The sequence below is a fragment of the Mandrillus leucophaeus genome, unplaced genomic scaffold (assembly GCF_000951045.1).
Source record: "Mandrillus leucophaeus isolate KB7577 unplaced genomic scaffold, Mleu.le_1.0 Scaffold801, whole genome shotgun sequence".
Taxonomy (NCBI): domain Eukaryota; kingdom Metazoa; phylum Chordata; class Mammalia; order Primates; family Cercopithecidae; genus Mandrillus; species Mandrillus leucophaeus.
In genome coordinates this window covers 791648-815304 of record NW_012108709.1, presented here as the reverse complement: position 1 = coordinate 815304, position 23657 = coordinate 791648, and the positions used below count along the sequence as shown (strand labels likewise).

Below are 23657 nucleotides of genomic sequence, written 5' to 3'. Positions count from 1 at the left end.
TTTCTTTCTCTAACTGTTCTGTGTTCTCAACAAAACCTCCCAGCTCTAGAGATCCCTGAGGCATATAAGGTCCTTGGGGGGCTGTGGGGTGGGGATTCCAGTCAGGGTTGTGCAGTGCGAGGGTGAACCCAGTAGATGGGGGAAGAGCAGGAGCCCACACACCATTCCACAAGAAAACCATCATTTATCATAGGGCCAGGCACTATTCTGTGTTTTTATTTTTTATAAATACAATTATATTTTATAAATTTTATAATTTTTATTTTTTATAAATACAATTATATTTATAAAGATAAAATTTATATTTTTTTATTTTTATACATGGACACGGAGATGGAGTCTCACTCTTGTCACTCAGGCTGGAGTGCAATGGCACAATCTCAGCTACTGCAACCTCTGCCTTTCAGGTTCAAGCAATTTTCCTGCCTCAGCCTACCAGATTGTAGGCGCTTGCCACCATGCCGGGCTAATTTTTGTATTTTTAGTAGAGACGGGGTTTCACCATTTTGGCCAGACTGATCTCAAACTCCTGACCTCAGGTGATCCACCCGCCTCAGCCTCCCAAAGTGCTGGGATTACAGGTGTGAGCCACCGCGCCCGGCCTATTCTTTCCGTTTCTGGTGGCCGCTTATACAATGTGGGGCATGGACTGCCCAAAAACAATCTGTCCCCAGGTTGGGCTCTCCGTGGTCACCTACATGGGTGTGCCCATTTGACAATTTCTAGGGTTGTGGATAATATTCGGTTTCTCACACACTCGACAGAAGATGAATATTTATCTTGGTGCCACAGTTGAAACAGTAAAGATTCCTGAAGAGAAAAATCCCACATTCAAGAGAAAAATCCTACGGTTTCTCGGGGGCGGAACGGATATTTACAAGCATGAATACGCTGGGGACAGTACCTGAGTGGGAGAAGAGCCTCCCAGCTTCCCGGACTCCACAGCAGCCTCCTCCTAGGCCAGGTTAGACGGGCAGAGGGGCACATCCTTATGGCTTCCACACGTCTGGCAGGAGCAGAGGTGAGAGCCCTGTCCATTGAGAAGAGGACCTTCTGCCTTCCTTGTTTCTTGCCACCCCAGATCCAGCCAGGCAGGCCCTGGAGAAAGCTCTCCATGTCCAGGCCTCTACAGCTAAATCACACACCCACTAACCAAAGCCCTCTCTTAAATTAGCAGCTGAAAAGAGGCCCACGTGATCTGCAGCCCGAGAGCCCTGTGGGTTTGGTGATGGGAAAGCACTCAGCTGGGGCTTGGCTCAGCTCCTGTCTATCAGGACATACAGCCATGCATGGGACATGGGCACTTCCCATCCGGGCTCCAGATCAGACACAATTAACAGAGAGGATTAAAAACAACGTTTGAGGAAGAGGTGCATATACTAATGTGTGTCACCAAGCACTTTAACAAAGCAGAATAGAAACAGCAGCGTCTGTATTTTACAATCAAGGATACAAACATAATATGTCGGACACCATGAGTGTTTTAAAATAACATTTTATTTTTCATTGTCAATGATTAACTTTTGAGTCTATTAGAAGAGTATCATGATTATAGTGAATAAAAAAATATAGATGAGAGAATACAAATATTAGGTTATACAAAGTTAGTTTTTTAAAAATCATTGTCCACCAAAATTTTCAGGACTTTGGAGTTCTGAAAAAAAAATTTAATTTGTGTGTGTGTGTGTGTGTGTGTGTGTGTGTTTGTTTAACACTTGCGGCAGTTAAAAATTAAGAACACATATGGAGAATCATTTGTGGACGCCTATTATAATAAACAGAAGGACCACAAAAATTAAAACAAGTTCTAAGAACCGTCATATATACAAATTTCTGTACAGAATGAGGACAAAAACAGTTTCCCCAATTAAAACCAGCTCTTGTGGTGCACACATTCTTTTTCAGAAAAGAACGAAAATTTGTCTTCCTCTATGCACTTGTTTTTCCATTTGATTCAGTATTTTTAATGCTGTTTCCACCCCATAAATTAGTAACTGTTCAGTAGCTGAGAAAGATCCTATTTTAAATTATGCCAGGGGAAATCAGGAGCTTCCCTGGAGGGGCTGAACTTCATTGTCTGATGCAGGCGGGAGACACACCTCAACCAACGAAGTCACACCACCAGCCGGAACAAGGAGGGGCTGGATAAAACATCCCATGGCAGTGAGGAGGATTCCTGTACATCGTCACTACACCGCTTCCCAAGAGTGAAGGCCTAGCCTCTCCTACTTGACTGAGCTCAGGGCAACTGAGCTCTTTGCAAATGCAAGTCATTTGGCACAAAAAGAGAGAATGTTTGGGCAAGACTCAGATTCTCTCAGAGGCCCCCAACTCTGACAACCACAATGGCACATCCCGGGCCCATACCCACCTCCCTGACCCACCTTGCTCCATGACACTAAAGGCCACTCACTCCATGGTGAGAACTGAACTCCTCTGACGGAAAAGCAATTGCACGAAATGTTAACATCACAGGCCCAATGAGGTAAACAGCAGACTCAGGGGACACGGAAGGAGAGGACATGGAGACGGGGGAGGGGCAGCGCACTCTTTCCAGACAGCCTTGCGACGTCACTGCACGATCCCGGAGTCCACCGATGTCTGCTTGCGAGTTGTCTTTGGAGGGGGAGGAGGCGGAGTTTTGCTGGGCAGTGGAGGTGGCAGATGCTAGAAAACATGAGGATGGGGAAGACGTTACATTACTGATGTCCTGACGGAAAAGAAGCCGTCTCCAGGTGGGGTCTGACCTGGCACAGCCACTCAGCCGGAACCATCCTCTCCACGTGATTGGGCTCCATACTGTCTGACTCGGGGCTGCCAGGTCTGCTAGGCTCAAGACTGGGCTGCTATGGGCCTGGGCCTGGGCCTTTCTGACGCCTCTGAGCACTCTCCTGCCGTCTGCTCGGTCCCTGAGAGGTACCATTGCCCTTTGCGTGGCCTTTTTAAATTCAGATGCTATCGACCAAGTTATCCATCTACTGTCTAAGGGATAAACAAGTCCTTAGAGGCACTCTCCAGGGGTGAGATGAGAGAACTGCTTTTGCTTTCTGAGCTTCCGGCAAAGGTTAGCAAGCTTTTCCTGGAAAGGGCTAGATAGTAAATATTTCCAGCTTTTCGGCAGGGCCACACGGTCTCTGTTGCAGCCACTGAACACCGCTGGTGTGGCCGAAAAGCGGGTGTTGACGGTGTGTACAGAAAGGGGTGTGGCTGTGTTCCAAGAAAACTATTCACAGAAACAGGTGGCTGGTTGGCTGGCTTCAGCTCATGGGCATAGGTCACTTGAGATTCACAAAAAAGAACATTAATTTCCAATGTGAAGATAATAGCAAACCCCCTGCTGATGGGCCTGGCTGGAGTGTAACGACTGAGGGCAGCTGCACCCTATTGCTTTTAGGACCGTCATGCCCATCACACACACCTGATGTGCAGGAGACGCTCTGGAAATATGGGTCGATCAAATAGGAAAATGGATGAATGAGTGAATACATGAATGAGTGAATACATGAGTCAGTGGATAAATGAAGAAATGAACAGGTGAGTAAACAAAGAAATGAATGAAGAAGTGAACAGACCAGGGTAGGTGGGAGCATGCCACAGGCAGAGGAACCAGACTGAACGCACAGAACACTATCATCTAACTTAAGGGTAAGGGTGGATTTTTAACAGCCTCTCAGTGTGGGTTTGCATTTAGCTGAATGTGAGAAAAGAGGTTTTCAAGGATAGACAGTGACGTAGTCGAGTCTCTCACTCATCGCCCAGATTTCCTCCTGATTCACAGACAAGTAAATACAAAAATGACTGAGTGCTTAACACAGAGAGCAGAACACATGTGGGAAAGTAAAACTGTTAAAGACGTCCTGTGAGTATATGACCTTATATTAAGGAAGGTAAAACAACAATGAAGTCTTTTTAAGGCTGGTTAGAACCGTTAAAAGAGAATCTCTTCTGAGGTCTGATGAAACTGCTTGTTTACATGTGAAAGCCACACTGATAGGCCAATGAGGAGCAGGTAAGGACAGACTAACACAGCCTGATACCAACACAGCACTGCAGATGACCTCTGTGCCAAATATGGGCATGTCAAAAGCTTACCACCAACAAGCAAAATGATAGCTCAGATTACTGACGGGAAGAGCTGTTTGGAAAGAAATGACAGCTTAGTGGCAACAACTAGAGACAGAGTTGCCCACAAGCCTGAGGCTGATCAATGAGAGTGACAGGAGGATATTGATCACACCCCCATCATGGCAGACGGATGATCATTATCCCAGAACAGCTTTCAGGGCCTGTGCAAAGGGAGGCACCCCAGGAAATGCAGCCGCTTCCGCCTAATGATGACATACTAACCAGCAGCATGTCACCTGAGCATGCGCTCAGGCTGCAAGTAAATTAACAAGAAACAAAGACGGAAGACACTTGGGTCATCAATCTAATTGAATTCACACCCCCTTTATAAATTGAGACAGAGCTAATCCACGTTATCCCTTACTTAATCAACCATATGTGGCAGCGGTAACCCACAATGGTGTATCCAAGAAATTGAGACAATAAAATGTTACCCCAGAGTTGATGTGTAACAAGACGAGGAAGTGGCTGTAATTCTTAAGTTGAGAATTTTCAGTTTACTAGTGTAGGGAGACTAGGGGGAACATTCTTGCCTTTCCAGTAAAATAAAGAGACGAAAACGTGACCAATTAACGTAGCTGTTAGGGAAACAATACTCCAAGCAACCCAGTATTCTTGCTAGACCCCCCGAACCTCGTTTTGCTCTCACAGTAGTTAGAAATGCCTGGGAAAGGTCAGGCTTCCATTTCTGCGGTGCAACAAGCCATCCCAGCCTGCCAGAAAGCGCTCTTCACAGGGGAACCTGGTGCCTCCTCCAGGACCGGTTCCTCATCAAGGCGTCTCTAGGGAGAGGGAGCCTGTTTAAATGGCACTTGGGTCTCGGAAGTGCAATCTGCCTCTTTGATATTAAAGATGACTGCTTGTTAGTTTTCTGATCCAAAGGGAATGATGAAATACGTATGATGTACACAAACACCCTCTCTCTTCCACTCCTCTCATAAGGGATGTAATGATCTTGTGGAACACGCCGGGAACAAGTCTCCACAAAAAAAAGGAAAAGAAACAGCATGTGGGATTTATAGTGTTTATTAAAGAAAAAAAAAACAAACCCATGTCTCATCATGATGAAAAAAACAGAGCCACCCAACAGTCTCCTGTTTTCAACGTTCTGCAGGAGTTTTGCAGCCATATAATTACTGAGGCTGGATAGCAAAAAAATATGGCCAGCTGTCCAGATATGAAGAGGGATATTTTACTCTTCAGACCACACTGATTTAATTGTCAAAGGCTGTGAATAACATGGCCCGGGGAGGGCTGAGCCTGGAAGCAGAAGTTCCCGCCGCAGCTGAGTCAGTCACTGGCCCGCCTCCATCCCACTCATGCTGCCCTCCGCACACGCCTGGGCCCGACACGAGAGGATGGGGCTGGGACCCGCAGGGCTGAGTGATGCCCGACAGCATCCTTGAGAACCAGGAGAGGAACGGGGTAGATCTGAAAAGAATGTTTCTAGAACCGTCAACTGGTAACTGAGATGCTTGTTTCAATGGCTTTTTATGACTCCGACTAACATTGCACGGGCAGGCAGGCCCAGGGGCTGTTCGGCACCAGGCACGTCGGGTGGGAAGAATGACTAAAACGGTTGCTGGGAGGTACCAGCTTCAGGGACTCACACCAAAGAAGGGTTCCAGCGGGTTGCTTAGGCTTACAAAGGCCAGTGCTGCCAGAGGAAGCCAGGCTAGCACCCCCGAACTAGCACTGGGGAGGGCGCTCAGGGGTGGGGGCACAGTGAGGGTGACTGTGCCCAGGAGCCAAACCTGGCTGTCCTCTGCAGTCTCTGTAAGGTGAGTGCCTGTCAATACCCAGGAGCTCCCGGCACCAGGTGAGGCTGCCTGGAGGAACGTTTGGAGATGAGAATGTTTGGAGATGAGCTTCTCCAGGGCCAAGCAGGTGTACAACAGGTGCCTGCCATACAGGGTGATACTGGCCAACCTCTTTAAAAAGTCAGACCTCTTGATAGAAAAGCTACTTCTCAAAAATCAAAATTTCATTAGAATTGCATTTCCAGTGGACTGATCTCCGTGGTGATAACCGATGACAATCTTGGAATGTCTATCCTCTTCGTCTTTCTGAGGCATGATATCAAAATGTGCTTTTTGACGCAGTTATTGATAATGACACAGAGCCACAGATCTTACTCACCAGCGTCCTTACTGCTTTGATACCTTTTGCAAAATCAAACCCGGCCCATCATACATGGTTTTCCTCACGTGCTCACTAGCCCAAAGTAAACCTGTTAATATCTGGAATGAGGGACTCGTCCTACTTTGTGGAGGGGAAGTAATGAAAGCCCATGTTTCAGATTGCCGACTTACCCTCTGGTGTGGAGGTGGAGGTGGAGGTGTTGGCGAGCCCAGCAAGTCCTGGTTTTCCATCAAATTCCCGTAATCTGCCACGCTGCCTTTGAGAGGCAGAGGGGGTGGGACATCCGCCACGTCCGCCCCCGTCATGCCATTCAGCTCCAAGCCTGGAAAACCGGGATTTATTTAAAATCGGCCCGACTTCCCCATGGAGCCTGACTGCCCAGGGAGCTGCTCCCTGTTCCCTCCCAGACAGGCAGGCACGCTTGTCAACAGAGCAGATGAGGGCAGGGAGGGGGCGAACACAAAGGGTGGGACCCTCTCCCAGTGGCAATGTTCTAGAAAGAGAATAGCAAGTATCACATGACAACTAAAACCGGAGCATGAAGCAAGGCATACAGCCACTGTAGAAAGGGTGACGTTCACCACGGCCTCTTCTGTCCTGCCTTGGGCCCCCTCCCTCGGGCCCCCTGCCTTGGTGGAAGTTAAACAGCTGGGTGCCACAGGACTGTCTCCGCTGCTGCTGCTACTGCTTTCAAAGCCCAGCCAGGCCTCTACAGTCACCCCTGCAGTTATCACCTGGAGAGATTTGCTAAGCAAAGTCTAACACGGTGACCAGCCACCCAGCGTCCAATCTCTTTCCACAGGAAAATCCACAGTCGCATGAAATGAAGTTATTAGCTGTAGCAGTCACTGTGGCTGTTGCTTTAAATAAGCCAAGGGGAAGTACAATTGATTTTTAAAGTAAACTGGAAAAAATAGTCGTTTTCAAACGGAGGAATAATCATTAAGACAGGATATTTTCTCAACCCTTGTTGAGACTCTTAAAAATAATTTGTTTTCTTTTATATTAAGGAGAGAAAAATTGACATTTTTACTGATGAGTCTCTTTTGTTGGAGTTTTCCACTAGGATCCGTCTCATGAAAAATCCTTTTTTAGGAAGATGCATCCTAGGAAGGGCACAGTGTCAGCTTAGAGGGCAGCTCTGCCATGGGGCTAAGGGAAATGAGCCTACGGTGGGTGACTGTCTTCATGATTGCTGCCTATTTGTTTGCTATTATTGTGGTAAGATATATATGATGTAAAATTTGCCATTTTAGCCATCTTTAAGGGGACAGTTTGGTGGCATTAATCACATCGGCCATGGTGGACAACCATCACCATGATGTATTTCTGAAACATTTCCATCACCCCAAATGGAATTCTGTAATCATTAAACAGTAACTTTCCTCCAGCTCCTAGTATCCTCTACTCTACTCTCTCTTTTTTTTTTCTTTTTTTTGAGATAGAGTCTCGCTGTGTTGCCCAGGCTGGAGTGCAGTGGCACGATCTCAGATCACTGCAACCTCCACCTCCCAGGTTCAAGTGATTCTCCTCCTGCAGCCTCCTGATTAGCTGGGATTATAGGTACACACCAACACACCCAGCTAATTTTTGTATTTTCAGTAGAGACGGGGTTTTACCATGTTGACTGGCTGGTCTGGAACTCCTGACCTTAGCTGATCCACCCGCCTTGGACTCCCAAAGTGCTGGGCCACGCCTTTCTGTCTCTATGAACTTGCCTTAGATCTTTCATTTAGGTGGAGTCATACAATATTTGTCCCTTTGCGACTGATCTATTTCACTTGGCATCATGGTTCTGAGGTTCGTCCGTGCTGCAGCACGTGTCAGACCTTCACTCCTTTCTACGGCTGGGTAATATTCTATTGCACGGACATTTCTTTGGATGTACATTTTGTTAATCTGGCCATCAGCTGATGGACATTTGGCCTGTGTTTGCTTATTGGCTCTTGTGAAAAATACTGCTACGAATATTAAGTATCTGTTTGAGTCCCTGCCTTCAATTCTCTGGAGTACAGGCCTAGGAGCAGGACTGCCGGTTCATATTCCATGTTTATTCTACATTGAACTGTGGAGGAACCGTTAAATTGTTTTCTGCAGCAGCAGTGACGGTGCCTGTTTTCAGTATTAAAATAGATTTTAAGCACATTTTTAGAAAGATCATGTAGTAATAGTGCAAGGATGTGAAGATGCACCCTCCAAAGACACATCCAGTGCCCGGAAAGCTCTCTGCCTACTCAATTAAACTCACACATCCACTCCTGGAGCCAGCCTCCCCACCCACTGACAGTCTCCAAAATCATGACTGCTCCCCTTTCAGCAAGAGGAAAACCAGGAGCAGAGGACACTCACTCACTGCCTTGCACAACCCTTGCCACAGGGCATGGAGCTCTCCCGCCTGGGACCCCTCTCTGTGCCACAGGAAGGAAGGAGAGTGGGCTCCCCAGTTCTGCTGCCATCCTCACCCCCAGCACCTTCTCCCTGCCAAGATTTCTCCTCTCTGCTGGCTCTGAATCCAGTGGTGAAAAGCTGTCTACCACTTAGAGTAAGTTGAGTAGAGTCTTCCCAAAATGCAGACCTCTTAGGGCCACCCAGAACCTCAGAATGTGTCTTATTTGGATTTAGGGTCTTTGCAGATGTAATCAGCGAAGGATCTCAAGGTGAGATCATCCTGGATTTGCAGTGGATCCTGTATCCAATGACTGCTGTCCTTCTAAGAGGAGAGGACACAGAGAAGGAGGCCACATGAAGACAGGGGCAGAGAGGGGAGTGATGTGGCCACAGCCAAGGAGGGCTAGGGACTGCTGGGAGCCACCAGAAGCTGGAGGGAAGCCTGGGACAGGCTCTCCCTTGGAGCCACCAGAGGGAACCAACTTGGTACCTCCTTGATTTCAAAGTTCTGGCCTCCAAAACCTTCAGAGAACAGATTTCTGCTGTTTGGAGCCACTAGTTTTGTGGCAACTTCTAGGGTAATTTAAACATTGGTCAAAACTAGAAAAATAAGCTGTGCCCCTTAGCTGTTGCCAACTGCCTGGAGGTGCTTCTCCAGTGCACAGTCCTAGACACAAGCAGGCCCACGGCCTCCTGCAGCTCTGTGTCCTGGGATAGGAAGTGGGGCAGTTCCACGTGCCTCACAGGTCCCCTCCACATGGACCTTGGGACAAACCCTGCACTTTCTGCCCCTCCAGCGCTGGAGACCTGGGCTCTGAGTTTTGGCCTGATTTGCGAAAGTCCAGACTCTACAGCCTGCTCCAAGGGACACTCCCAGGAAGCCAGGTGTTTATCTGAACTCCCACCCTCTGCTGCAAAGGGAGGCAGGAAGCGCTTCTAACCTCAGAGCCTTCAGCCAGGGGAAGTCACAGAGCTATAGCACGATACGTATGTGCGGACTCTTCTACTTACTTGACTGCATGCTGAAGCTGAGCTTGGCCCTTGGTGTAACCGGAGGAGGTGTTTGCTGGGAGGACGGTGACGAGGGGGACACTGAGAAGCGCCTTTCGCTTCCAATGACGTTGATCACCTGGCTCTTCGGTCTCTGGGGCCGCAGAGGACTTATCTACATTGAAAGGAGAGAAAGAGCACAGTTAGGGTCTGTTATGGGCCAAGCTGCATTTTCACCTAAATTCCTATGTTGAAGTCCTGACCCCCATTACCTTAGAATATGACCTTAACTGGAAATAGGGTCTTTGCAAATGATCAAGCTGAGGTGTGGCCTGTTAGTGGGCAGATTGTAAGACATGAACAGGAAAGGTAGACGGGGGAGGAAACTCTGGAAAATCTCATGCCCCAGAGACCCCCACAAAACACACATGCTAGGTGTGAGCAGAGGGGAGGGGAATACCTAGGCAGGAGGGAGCGCCCTGAAACACCCCATAAGACACCCAGTAATTGCTCCCTCTGCAGCTAACCTGTTACAATGTAGCTGGCTACATGCTGATTAGGAGGGAAACAGGGCAAGGGGTTAATTCCTAAGAGAGACACTCGCACAGTAAGTACAGATTTGACCGCAATAGACCTTCTTGGGGTGGTGGTAATGAGCAATGCTGCCATTAGGTAGGATTCCTATTGATCACTGAGCCCGAGTGTGCACATCAACTAGCAGCAAGGGAAAGTCCCACAAACCTGGGCGGGAACTAGGCAGGGAAAAGGTGGAGACTTAAGACAGCTGGGAAAATACACGAAGACAAAGGGAGAGGCTTAAGACAGAGGTGGGAGCTTAAATCAGTCCAGTATAAAAACCACAACACAGAACTCCCAGGGGCTGCTCTCCACAGGGTCAGCCTGCTCCTCTCCTGGAGTCTACGCTACTTTTATTTCCTTAATAACCCTACTTTACCTACTTTACTAATTTCCCTACTTTACTAATTGGTCTCTTGGCTGAATTCTTTCCTCTAAGACTAAGAATCAAGGACCTGCACACTTCCCAGTAACAGGTCCTAATCCAATAGGACACGTGACCTTATGAAAAAGGGAAGTTTGGACACGGACACGTGTTCCAGGGCAGAATTATTCCCAGGTGTGCTCAGCATGCTTTGGTCTCTTTGGTGTGTACCTGGAAGTCTAGGAACTGGCTGAAGGATTTTTGCTATTCCTTTCCTTTGCTGCGTCTCACATCCTAGGTCATTACCGGGCAGGGATTCTTTTTCTCTCCTTTTCAATGCATTTTTTCCTGCTCATCTCTGGCTTTCAGAGGCACTTGACTTTCCCCCACCGAAGCCCTTTCCCTGTTTGTTCCATCAGTAAGTTGTATGTATATATTTCTTACAGGTTGCTCATCAGGCTTTGGGGAATAGGAGCAGTGACAGAATACTCTGAGGCAGGAGTAATTAGAAAACTTATTAACCCAGCCAAAAAGGAGGGGTCAAGGTTCTCCCCCAAGGAAGGGCAGGCAGGTGAGCGGGCAGCTCCGGCTTGGTGCTAGGTCTGGGGGCCTGGCGGATGGGCTGTGCTGGTTTGGGTGAGCAACTGAGCAGGTAGGCTTCAATGTCTGCCCCAGGAGAAGTCGGCCGAGCCAGGGCCAGTCTGGAGGTTACCGAGGCTGGAAGGAGGAAATGGGAACCAGGCTTGGGAGGAAGATTCAGGCCCTCTGGCAAATGAGTGACAGAGCCAGGCCAACAGGTCTATTTCCAGAACTATACTGTGCTGTCGGGGGAGCCAAGTGCCCAGGAGCTGTACCTCCTCTGAAGAAATGGCCTTGTTCCAGGCAGCAGAACTGCCGTGGGAAGTCGGGAAAGGCTGGGTGAAGTGCTGGGCCCTCTGAAGGCGAATGTGCTGGCAAGAGAGATTTGGGATCTGCTAAGGTGCTTCTCCTGGCTTCCCTGCATCCCAGGGCGGGCACATTCTGATTCGGAGAGCGTGAGGAGGCTGGCCTGCTGTGATGCAAATTGCAGCCTGGAGGCTCTGGCTGGAGAGGCTCAGCTAAAGGTCAGGAAATTGTTGATGATGCAAATCAAGTAGGAAACCAAACCCAGCCCCAGGGGTGAGGAGGGAAAACCTTGGCAGAAGCTGGGGTGCAGGGGAGGCCAGCATGGGGGAAGGGCAAGGAGGACACTACAGTAGGGGTAAGCGGGGGTGGGGGGGTGGGGAGGGTGGCTGGTGTTGTCCCCAGGGAATGGGTTGCTACTTCTGCTCCTGTGAACTTCCTCCCCACCTCCCCTACAGCATGGCTGGTCACAGGCACACAGTCGCCTGCTGGGAAACTTCAGGTGTCTGACTGTCCTCACAGACCTTGCCGGCACCCGTCCCCTGGAGGAGGTGGCCTCTGTGTAGACAGACAGGTCGCTGGGCTGGACCAAGAATAGGAAGCCTGTCCCCAGTGGGAGGTTCGGATGCCCCGCCTCCTGGTGCTGGAAGGCTCAAGCTGACACTGGGCCAGATGCTGAGAAGCCCCACCAATGTTCTGTGCTCTGACCTTGCTGAGTTCCTGCGGATTTGCTGAGGGTGCTAGGGCCAACCGTGGGGAAGCAGCCCTTGTGGTGCTGCCCCTAGCCCTGCTGTTTGCAAGGATCCTAGAACGATGCTTGGGCCACCACAGGCAGGGACAGAAAATGCACTGTGCTGGCTCTGTGCCTGTCATGTGTGTGCTTGTGTCTTTGGACTTTTCACACAAGTCAGCTGTGATCAATCCTGCCACTTGGCACAACTTCTCTGAGGCCTCCAATTTAGCATCTTAAAACGGAGCTTAAATTAAAATGTATGAAAGACTTGCATAGTGTCTGGCACTAAGTAATATTCAAAAATGCTTCTGTTCATTCCCCTACCCAGCTACGATGTTTTGAGACTTGAGAAATCTACCTGGGGCTTGAGAGAAGGAGACTTCAGCCAACCTCTGGGCTGGTGGGCATCCCAACTTCCGAGAATAGCAGACAGAGCACGCTGTGTGGTCAGGACCCCCTCAATCTGCTGGAGGCTGAGCGTCTGGGTGCTTCGGGCCAGCCTCCAGCCAGTGCCCCCCGAGGCCTGACATCCTTGGCCACCCTCACGGGAATTCTCCAGCCCCGCTGCAGCCACAGGCCGCAGAGCAGCGCTGGCCTGCTGGACGTCAAGTCATGGCTGGGGGGTTTGCCTTCCACCTCTAGATAGCCAGGTAGCATGTGACTGCTTTCTGAGTGGCATGAAGTATAGATAAAACCAACTTTCTGGGTTTTAAGTTATAAACAAGCAGTGCAGTACGTCTAACCCTCTAATCATAGCCCGCTGGCTGCCCAGGACTGAGACAAGCAAACAGCCATCTATTTCCAGGGAGGGCAGCTCCAATCCTGACTTCGTCTTTGAAACTGACAGCCCACGAGAACCCCTTCTTTATTTTTGTTTCCAACTACAGCTAGCACTTTCAGAATCAAGTTCGCTCTGGAAGTGGGCTGTGCCTCATCTTTGCACTCACACTCTGATACAACTTGTCTCCTCCAAATCTCATGTTGAAATGTTGGGGGTGCGGCCAGTGGGAGGTGTCTGGGTCACGGGAACTGACCTCTCATGAAGGGCTTGGTGCTGTCCTTGCAGTAATAGGGGTAATGAGTGGGTTCTCATTCTATCAGTTCATGTGAGACCTAGTTATTTAAAAAAGCCTGGAACACGACCCCCTGCCCATACTCTCTTTCTCACCATGTGACATGTCTGCTCCCCTCCCCTGTCTTCAGCCAAGAATAAAAGCCTCCTGAGGCCTCACCAGAAGCCAAGCAGATGCTAGTGCCATGCTCATACAGTCTGCAGAACCATGAGCCAGATCAACCTCTTTTCTTCATAAATGACGCAGGCTCAGTTATTCCTTTACAGTAACACAAAACAGACGAACACAGACTCCCAATGTGGTGTACTTCTGGGAGGATCAGCTCTCAGGCCCAGCCCCAGGATGAGAGCCAGCTCCTCAGTTTCACCACCTCACACGCTCACAACTGTGGAACGAACGAGACTCACTAGGACCTGTTTTTAAGGTTGGTTCAGCAACACGGGCCCCGTGAAGTCCCTGTAAGTCCTTGTGAAAGACGGCCAGGAGACGGAAAGGTGGAGCAGATGAGACAGAGCAGGTACCCCAGGAGCAGGTGCAGCTGCTGGGGCCTGGTGGGAAGAGGTCTTTGGATTCTAGTTCCGCTGATTTTCACACTTGGGCTATAACTAGCTTAGAGTTCCAGTCAACAAGGGGCGAGGAGAAGGCATTATCTGACACGCAGGACTGTTTCCTGACAACAAAAGGACTCCTGCTCATCTTCTGGGATGTTAGGACATGTGTAGGAAACAAGTCCAACAGAGCCAGCGCGGCAGAGCCTAGCAGCAGAGCGGCCCTGCCCCAGGCCCTGTGGAAGCTGCACGAATGCTAAGCCTAGCTCTGCGGCTCGGCTGTCCTACTGCCTTGGGACATTCGAGGTTAGGGAAGGAGGACCCCAGGTTTTTGAGTTGCTAATTTATAACAAGTGCAGTCAGAGCCCACTGTCAGCCCTGTTGGCTACAGGTGGGGCAAAGGTAGGTCCCTGAAGCTACCACAGAGCGAGGGAAGATACCCTGTCAGGTTACCGTTTCCGAAAGGATCACAGCCTCCGACTGCTGCAGGGAAATGTCGGTGGGTTTAAATTCTTTCTCAAATATCTCTTGATGTTTGCTGTTCCTTTTTTCCTTCTTCTTGTCCTTCTTCTCCTTCTCCAGGTCATCCTTGTCCAGCTTGTCCTGGGACCTGGAGTGCATTTTCTTTGGCAGGAGAGGCTCCAGAGCAAACCTAAAGGAAAGGTCAATGATGTCTTAATAGGAGAGCAATTGCTTTCCACCCCACAGACACGTGTAAAGTCACTCACAATCCATCGAAGACATTTACAAGGAAAGCAATGATTTAAAAGGGAGGCCAAGGGCGACTTCAGATACACAGTCACCAGATGCAAGGACTGTGTTTCAATCCCAACACGGAAAACTGTGAAAAAGATAGAACACTTAGCACGATAGGGCAAATGTGAAGTCTGACCGGATATTTGATGATGACATTAAGGAATTGTTCATTTACGATGGGAGGATGGTATTTAGGGTATATTTCAAAAGGGGAACCCTTGTCTTTTAGAGATTTATATAGAAATATTCTGTGTATTTTTTAATGGGGAAAAATGGACATCAATGCAAAGAAACATCTGCTACCTTAATCCTGACCAAGGCTCTATGATTACAGATAGACGGTTGTTTCCAGGTGAAAGCACTTTGCATGGCTCGGTCAGAAGCAAGCCAGGGCCAGCTCACAGGTGCTTGGAGATGCCCTGAGGTTTCCAGCTGGCAAATGAGCTGGAGACAGAAGACCTGCATTCTAGCTCTGCCACTTGTGGGTGACTCTTGATGTCCTCACAACCTCTGGCAGCTGTTTCACTTATAAAAAGGTATGAAGACACCACCACCCTTCTGACTACCCCACAGTTGCTGTAAAAACACATTCGTGGTTACGCCATGGAGTAAATCAATCTTAGGCTAGTTTCTAAGGCATGTACCAAAAGGTTAGTGTGCATGCACATCCACACACGATTGTGATTTGTCACTCCAACACAAGATTGGCATGTCCATCCTGTTTCTGGTCCTAGAAGTCTTATCAGGAGGTGGAAGAAATTGATCCAATTCTAAGACTGGAGGCTCATCCCTAGAAGCTCCTGCTGTGAAGAGGAGTCAGGAGAGGCGGTTGAATGGATGAAGGCATGGGCCAGCCTGAAAACCCATATAGCATAACTCACATGGAAGGCAGGGCTGTTACTAGGATCTTACATTTTCAAATTATAGCCTGCTCTTTGGAGCTCTGAGTCCTCACAGCAACTTCCAAACCTGACTTCCTTGACTGCCTGGAGAAGAAATTGGCTTTTTCAAGGGGAGCATGATTTCAAGAGAAGAAAATTTAGCCAGCCAGTCATATTTTCATCCTAGCTCTAGTTTCTCTTACATGTATTTCTGAATGGGACACTTGGAAGAAAGCCACTGTTCTCATTAAGAAGGCCATTGCAGGGCTGGGCGCGGTGGCTCACACCTGTAATCCCAGCACTTGGGGAGGCTGAGGCGGGCGGATCATTTGAGCTCAGGAGTTCGAGACCAGCCTGACCAACACGGCAAGATCCTGTCTCTACAAAACATACAAAAGTTAGCCAGCCATGGGGGTGTGCACCTATAGCCCCACCTACTCAGGAGGCTGAGGTGGTAGGATGACTTAAGCCTGGGAGGCAGAAATTGCAGTGAACCGAGATTGTGCCATTGCAGAGCCTGAGTGACAGAGTCAGATCCTGTCTCAAAAAAAAAAAAAAAAAAAAAAAAAAAAAAAAAAAAAAATGCAACAATCTTGCTCCCCATTGATGTGCTCACTGGACGGCCATTGAACAATCTTGCTCCCCACTGATGTGCTCACTGGACGGCCATTGCAACAATCTTGCTCCCCACTGATGTGCTCACTGGACGGCCATTGCAACAATCTTGCTCCCCACTGATGTGCTCACTGGACGGCCATTGCAACAATCTTGCTCCCCACTGATGTGCTCACTGTTGATTTCCAGGTTGTGTGTCCCATAGTGGGGAGTCAACTGAACCAGGAAGGGAAGGATCATTCGCAAAACTGTGCTTAAATCCGCTGAAGATGCAGACTGCCCAGAGCAAGGAGCACCACCTACTCTTTGCTTCTCCCATCTAATGTGGCTGTGCAGTAGGATGTGCTGCAGGAACATACACTATGTAAACAGTAATGGTATTAAATCTAAGCACTTCATCAATAGCTGTTAACGTCTCCATAAGACAGATAACAGGATATGATGTGCCTCTGAATGGAAGAACATACAAGTACCTATGAAGTCATCCCTAAATCAAATCTGAATCTGATCAAATCGCTAGATTCAACTACCAATATGCAGGGAATATGGAGAATCGAGACACGAATTAAACCATGCGATAGGGCATGCTATCAGCAAAGTCCTGATGGTGGGGACCATGACAGGATATGCAACCTAGGATTTCCCACAAATAAATTACAAGGGAGAAAAGGGGACTGAAAGAGACCTAAAGAGATAATATCCACCAAGTGCGAGGTGCAAGGTGGGGACCTTATTTGGATTTTGCTTTAAACAAACTAAAAAAAAGACATGACAATGGAAAATTAACACTAATATATTATTATAATAATATGGAATTCCTGTCAATATTTTTGGTGTGAAATAAACTATATTACAATAGTTTATATAATATAACCTAGTTATGGTTTTAAAAAAGAGTTCATACCTTTTAGAAATTCATATTGAAATAGCTATAGATAAAATGATATATTTGAGATCTGCTGGAAAATATGATTGATACAGATTGAAAAAAAGATTAGTTAAAACCCGATAATTGTCAAGACTGGCTGTGGGGCATGGGGGCCTCATTACACTATTCAGCCCACTTTGTATATATCTGAAATTTTTCTTTTTTTCTGAGACAGTCTCACTCTGTTGCCCAGGCTGAAGTGCAGGGATGCAATCATGGCTCACTACAGCCTCAACCTCCCCAGGCTCAGGTGATCCTCCCACCTCAGCCTCCCAAGTAGCTGAGACTACAGGCATGCACCACCACACCCAGCTAATTTTTGTATTTTTTGTAGAGATGGGGTTTTGTTACATTGCCCAGGCTGGTCTTCAACTCCAGAGCTCAAGCAATCCACCTGCCTCAGCCTCCCAAAGTGCTGGGATTTTAGGCATGAGCCACTGGACTCAGCTTTGAAATTTTTCTATAATAAAATGTTTAAAAAATTAAAAATGACTGATAAAATATACCAGTATTGACTTAGATCATTAAGGCATTTTGGGACATCTGGACTTTTCGCACTGGATCTATGATACATCCACAACCATTAGGTGTGAAATATTGTATCTATTATAAGCAACAACCAAACATTTCATGATTTTATTCTAGGTTTAGCAGAACTTGAGATAATGTAGGTAAGAAAAGGATTAGTAGATGCTGTTTAGCTCAGGGAGAAGACCCCGGCTGTGAAATCCTGATGCTTATACAAAGAACCCAGAGAAAGGCAGGTGGAGTTCTAAATTTTCACATTATGAGAAGCAACTGCCTACAGGATGAACTTTATTCTGCACATAACCTGTGACATTTGAGACCAAAGCCTCATTTTCTCCACGTTAGTTAGCTAGCAAAGGGTGGTAACCCCAAGAATGAACACAAATCTGGACTGTAATAAAGATGCCTTCCAGTTAAAGGTTAAACAAATGCCTTCTGGGGAAGAGCTGGCAGCCCGAGTTCACATGTGCAATTCACTGCTCTTCTATCTAAAACCTCCCCATCAATTTCCACCCTAACCCCTATGTTCCTAGAAATATAAAAACCTTTCCCTAACTAGCTTGGGGATTTTCTCGGGGAGAAGTTGAATTAAATTTCTTTAGCAATCTTGCTGTAAGTGACAAGCACACATGATTTAAATACCTCTAAATTGAGAATTTCCATATGGACTTGGCCTTATAAATATCAGATGCTGATAAAAATTACTGTTAAGAAAAAATGTGGGGATAGTTTGCAATTATCCATCGGGCACATCAGTCGTTGGCAACAAAGGGCAGTCAGAGTTGAGCCGACCCTTGGGGCTCTCTGGAAGTTTGTGTCTGTGTGTTGAAGGGGCCAGATGCCTGTGGGTTTGATGGGGTGATGGATTGTAAACTAAATGGGATTGGACACACAAACAACTGTGCAAATTGGCAGTAAAACAATTAGAGGTTCTTCTGTGTTGTTGAAATTGCATGAAACATTTTTTTCTTTTTGTAGAAGAACAAACTTTACATGCTTGCCACTCAAAAATACAAAAAAATACCAATGTTGCAGTTCTCTTTGCAATAATCTGAGCTAATGCAAGAGCCACAGTGTGCGCTCAATAAATGTTAACTATTGGGTACTCAAGAGCAAAAATGCATCTCCGAAGTGGCCTTGTAGAAAGAAGGTGGCCCACGGGTACTTAGAATAGTCAAAATCATAGTGATAGAAAGTGGACATTGGCCAGGCTCGGTGACTCACAACTGTAATCCCAGCACTTTGGGAGGCTGACGCGGGCAGATCACGAGGTCGGGAGATTGAGACCATCCTGGCTAACACGGTGAAACCCCGTCTCTACTAAAAATACAAAGAATTAGCCAGGCGTGGTTGCAGGTGCCTGTAGTCCTAGGCTACTTGGGAGGCTGAGGCAAAATAATTGCTTGAACCTGGGAGGCGGAGGTCGCTGTGAGCCGAGATTGTGCCAGTGCACTCAGCCTGGAGAGGGGGACTCCTCTCAAAAAAAAAAAAAAAAAAAGAAAGTAGACATTGTCAGGGTGTCAGGGGTGGGGGGAAACGAGAATGCGAAGTTAGTGTTTAATCGGTATGGGAGGTAAAAAGTGGGGAATTGTTCAGTGGGTACAGAGTTTCAGTCTGGCAAGATTAAAGAGTTCTGGAGGTGGATGGTGGTGATGGCTGCACAGCAATGTGAACCTACTGAATCCCACTGAACTGTTCACTTTAAAATGGTTATGATCGCTTGAGCCTGGGAAGTGGAGGCTGCAATGAGCTGTGATTCCACCACTGCACACCAGCCTGGGTGGCAGAGTGAGGGTCTGCCTCAAAAACAAAATTTTTAAAAAGGATAATATGCCTTTTATTTTCCAGAGTTGTTCTAAAAAGTAGGGACAGATGGTCATTCTCAGAAGCACTCACTTAAACACCATTTCCCTTTAAAAGGTAATAAACCTCACCAGAAACAAAAATAAACAAAAAATTTGCTCTCCAAAAACATGAGGAAGGGAGGAAAATAAAAAAGAAGGTGGCCCAGCCATCCATCATGAAAGCCTGACTCTGTGACAGTTGGCTTGGCAGAATGGTGTCACGGGTAGACAGTGCAGGTTGTGTCATGCTCAGACCACACCAGCTCCTGCCTGGGCATGGCCCTGGAGGTGCACAGGAGATGAAAAGTACAAAGTGCTTGGCCAGCAGGGAATGCACCTTGCTTCTTCCCAGGGGTGTCCAATCTCTTGGCTTCCCTGAGTCACTTTAGAAGAATTGTCTCGGGCCACACATGAAATACACTAACACTAACAATAGCTGATGAGCTCGATATATACAAAAAAAAAGTCACAAAAACAATCTCATACTGTTTTAAGGGAGTTTATGGATTGGTGTTGGGCCACATTCAAAGCCATCCTGGGCTGCATGTGGGCCGTGGGTTGGACAAGCCTGTTCAAAGCCGTGCTGAAGACGACTGAACATTCACTGGAGGTTCTAAATTAGATGAAAACCTTACCCAAAGTGGTACCCAAAGAGAGGATGTTTTTCTCAACAACTCACAAGACCTCAAAGTAATATTGGGCACTATGGTCAGAAAGTCTCGGAGGGTCTCAATTTCAAAGATAATTTTGATGGACACAAAATCCTCAGTTGTAAGAAAATAAACCCAGGGCCCTGGGTGGCTCCTTCCAGATCCCCCAAGCCCTCGCTGCTCAGCCCAGCCCTGCTGTGAGCTTGACTCACCCGTCTGAGCCTGGCCTGGAAGGGGTGCTGTCCGATGAGAGGGAAGAGACAGAGGCCACAGACAGCGGCCGGGATGAGGAAGGCATCGTGAAGGACCGCACCATGGACCGGGGGCGGCTGCCTCTTCTATCGTCCAGACTTGAGGGCTGAGAGCGAGAAAGAGAGAGAGAAGGAGACTTGTTTGATGCCTGTGCCTGCCATGGTCAGACTCCTGAGACAAAGTGATCTTAGCAGTGTGGAATCGAGACCATCATCGTTTAGACTTCTGTAAACAGTACCTGTTCTTGTTCTGAGTGGAAGACAAAAACAATGATTATTTTGGAGTATTTTAAAACCTAACCCAATACTGTGAAAGCATCGGAAGGAACCTTCTTAGCCTTTTAATACTCAATGCAGTTTTCTTCAAAGACCGCAATGTGTCAATACATTCCAAAGCCACAGGAGAATGTGCCAACCAGAAAGTTTAATGTAGAGTAACACCTAGCGAGTGACTAAAGAGTCTTTCGATCTTTAGATGAATTTTGTATATCTCTGCACGTTGATAGACTATACAGGCCATCAAAATGCATGAATCCATAATGACTGACCTCCTGTAGACAAAAATAAGATGCTCCTGCTGCCTAATTAAAAGTATGTTTCCTTTCTGCAAGTGACTGATGCCGTGGAGTAGATGAAACCACCGCTGAAGTTGCTAAAGCTTCTCCCACGTGCTAGGTAGTGAACTAGTGATGCATTGTGCCAAAAAAAAAAAAAAAAAAAAAAAAAGATCTCTAGACGGACTTTTCCATCTTCTTCTTGACATATTACTGAAACAAGTGTCCTTGAAATATAGCATGTGTCAACATCCAATTAGCTAGAAAATTCTAGTGTACCTGTACCCCGAGCCAGATGTTGGCACATCTGGGACTGCAGCTGCTGCACAAGAACTTTCCTTTAACCTGAGGATGTGGAAACTAAATTTCTGTAGGGCACTTCCTCTCTGTGTGGCGCTGACTTCCCCACGCTGCAGCCCCACCCCGCCCATCTCATTCAGCCAATCACCTACCGAAGACCTGCTGTAGACCATGGTTCCAGCCCTCTGAGGCCAGAAGCGGTAGATTACAGGTAATATTCATATAACACCACTTCACCATCTGAAAAGTGGGCCTTTTTCTTAAATATGTGATCCCAAATAAAACAGCATTTGATGTGTAAACTATCTCTTCAATAATAAAAACTTCAAAATCGTAAAAGGGCATGAATTGGCCCCCATTTTCTGCACATTTTCTGTAAAGCAGTGGTCCCCAACTTTTTTGGCACCAGGAACCGGTTTCATGGAAAACAGACAGTTTTTCCACACACTGGCAGGGGGTGGTTTCAGGATGAAACTGTTCCACCTCAGATCATCAGGCATTAGATTCTCATAAGGAGTGTGCAACCCAGATCCCTCACATGCACAGTTCACAATGGGGTTCATACTCCCACGAGAATCTAATGCCGCCGCTGATCTGACAGGTGGCAGAGCTCAAACAGTAATGTTCCCTCACCTGCCGCGCACCTCCAGCTGTGGGCCCAGTTCCTAACAGGCCACAGACTGGTACCAGTCCATTGCCTGGGGGCTGGGGCCCCCTGCTGCAAAGGACCAGGTAAGCATTTTAGGTTTGCAGGGCATATGGTCTCTGTGGAAACTACCACACGCCGCCACGACAGCACAAAAGCAGCCACAGACAATATAGAAATGAATGAGCATGGCCCGCCTGCCAACAAAACTTTATTTACACAACCAGGCCGGGGGCCACAGTTTGCTGACCACTGGCTCTGAGTGACGTGCAGCTGGGATTTGCCAGTAGAGAGGAGCTGGTCAGTCTTGGACTGACCAGGCACCAATGATGGTGCCCGGGGATAGCTGCATGGAGATGTCCATTGTAATTACTCTGCCTTTAGAAGAAACTAAAAGGGAAATCGTTCCTTGGGGATTATCCCCAATTGTGAAAACCTTACCCTATACTTAATCTCAGAAGGTGACCTCAGGTCTTGGCTGAGATGTGTGAGTATGGATTTCAAGGAATAAAGGAAGGGGGCTGGCAGGAGGATGACTCCTGCCAAGGAAGGACAGAGGGTACTCTCGGGGTCCCATATTTGCAGGGCACTCCCTGGGTGCAACCATGGATTCTACTGGGCGGTCTGCCTCATAGTTCTTTCTTGATTGAGCAGAGCCTCTAGAAATCAAGACCTCAGGGCTTTACTTTTGTTCCATCTGATGCAATTAGAGTCTCACCCAGTCCTGGCAGGTGTGACTCCAGGGCCAGACACTGACTGAAAGCAGGGCTGGTGGGTAGGAGTTGGGGATATTGGAACTAGGCTAGAATTGTGGCCCTGGCACTGACGGTGTGACCCTCCATAAAACCCGGAGCCGCTCTGAGCCTCAGCTTCCTCCTGAACACACAGGGAACAGTCCTTCCCGCCCAGAGGGCCAGGGTTAGGACTAAATGAAATGATGCCAGTGATACCCACAGGGCTCGCTACCCTGATGGCTGCTGCTGTCTTCACAGCCTAAGCAAACACTCCTTCCAGTTCTCTGACCAGAGCAACCCCCGGCCCTGCCTAATGACCCTGAGTTTTACATCGCTGTCTCCCTCCCAGCTGAGTTGTAATGTCCCACCTCGAGCCAGCCACAGGCGTTTACTGCCCAGAATCTTGGATGGGAATGGGCTGGGTTGAGGGGGTTGGCTGAACTTCATCACAGGGACCAGTGCTGTACAAGGAAGGGGGAGAAGCAGGCACACTTCATCGTGATCTGGAATGTCCCTTTCCAGATGCTATACAACTGCCAGTTACAGCCTGAAATCCCACAGAGGGTGACACATTGTCCCTTGCGGAGGGCAGGCTGGGGAGGAGGGGCTGGGGGCGCGCGGGCAGGAGATGGGCAGGCCCAGCAGGGAGGGTGCAAGTGTGGTGTTAGAATCTTGGCCGGCCCTCAGAGGCCACAAGACTGAAGGACACAGCTGCACCATCAGCTCTGCGTCTGAAACAGAACCCTGGTCCCTGGCTGTTCTTGTAGGCCATGCCATACTGCTTCTCTTCCCCATGGAACTCCAGCACATGGAACAGGTGAAGCTTAATGCTCCTGCTGAGGTTTCCCAGTCAACACCCCTCCCAGCAGCCTCTGAGGAACCCCGGGGTCCCACAGATCCCAGTTAAGAGAACTACTGGGATGGGTCCCCCTGGCAGCTGTGGAGGGAAGGCGAGAGGAGAAATCCTGAAAGCTGGGGGCCAGGTCAGGGGCCAACTGTGATGGCAAAGATGGTGGGGTGAACCCCAGCACCACCAGGGGATACCGCGGCTAGAACTAACTTGAGGGAGGAAGGGTGACTGCTGGGTCTCTCCCGGGTCTGGGTGGCCAGTGGGTGTTGTGACAGTAGGTGGAGAGGTAAGAGGGGGAC

The 23657-nt window shown here is 48.1% G+C and overlaps 1 protein-coding gene across 1 annotated transcript in view; it reads right to left on the bottom strand.

Moving 5' to 3' along the window:
• Positions 1–1478: 1478 nt before the first annotated feature.
• DOCK1 (dedicator of cytokinesis 1) overlaps positions 1479–23657 on the bottom strand; it is a 545861-nt gene continuing 523682 nt past the window's right edge. Inside the window, exons 55-59 of the mRNA XM_011967590.1 lie at positions 20236–20381; positions 14275–14473; positions 9667–9820; positions 6438–6589; positions 1479–2667 (exon numbers count right to left, since the gene is read on the bottom strand). Of these exons, the coding sequence (XP_011822980.1) occupies positions 2572–2667; positions 6438–6589; positions 9667–9820; positions 14275–14473; positions 20236–20381 (747 nt within the window). The 3' untranslated portion in view covers positions 1479–2571. The remainder of the gene's footprint in view (positions 2668–6437; positions 6590–9666; positions 9821–14274; positions 14474–20235; positions 20382–23657) is intronic.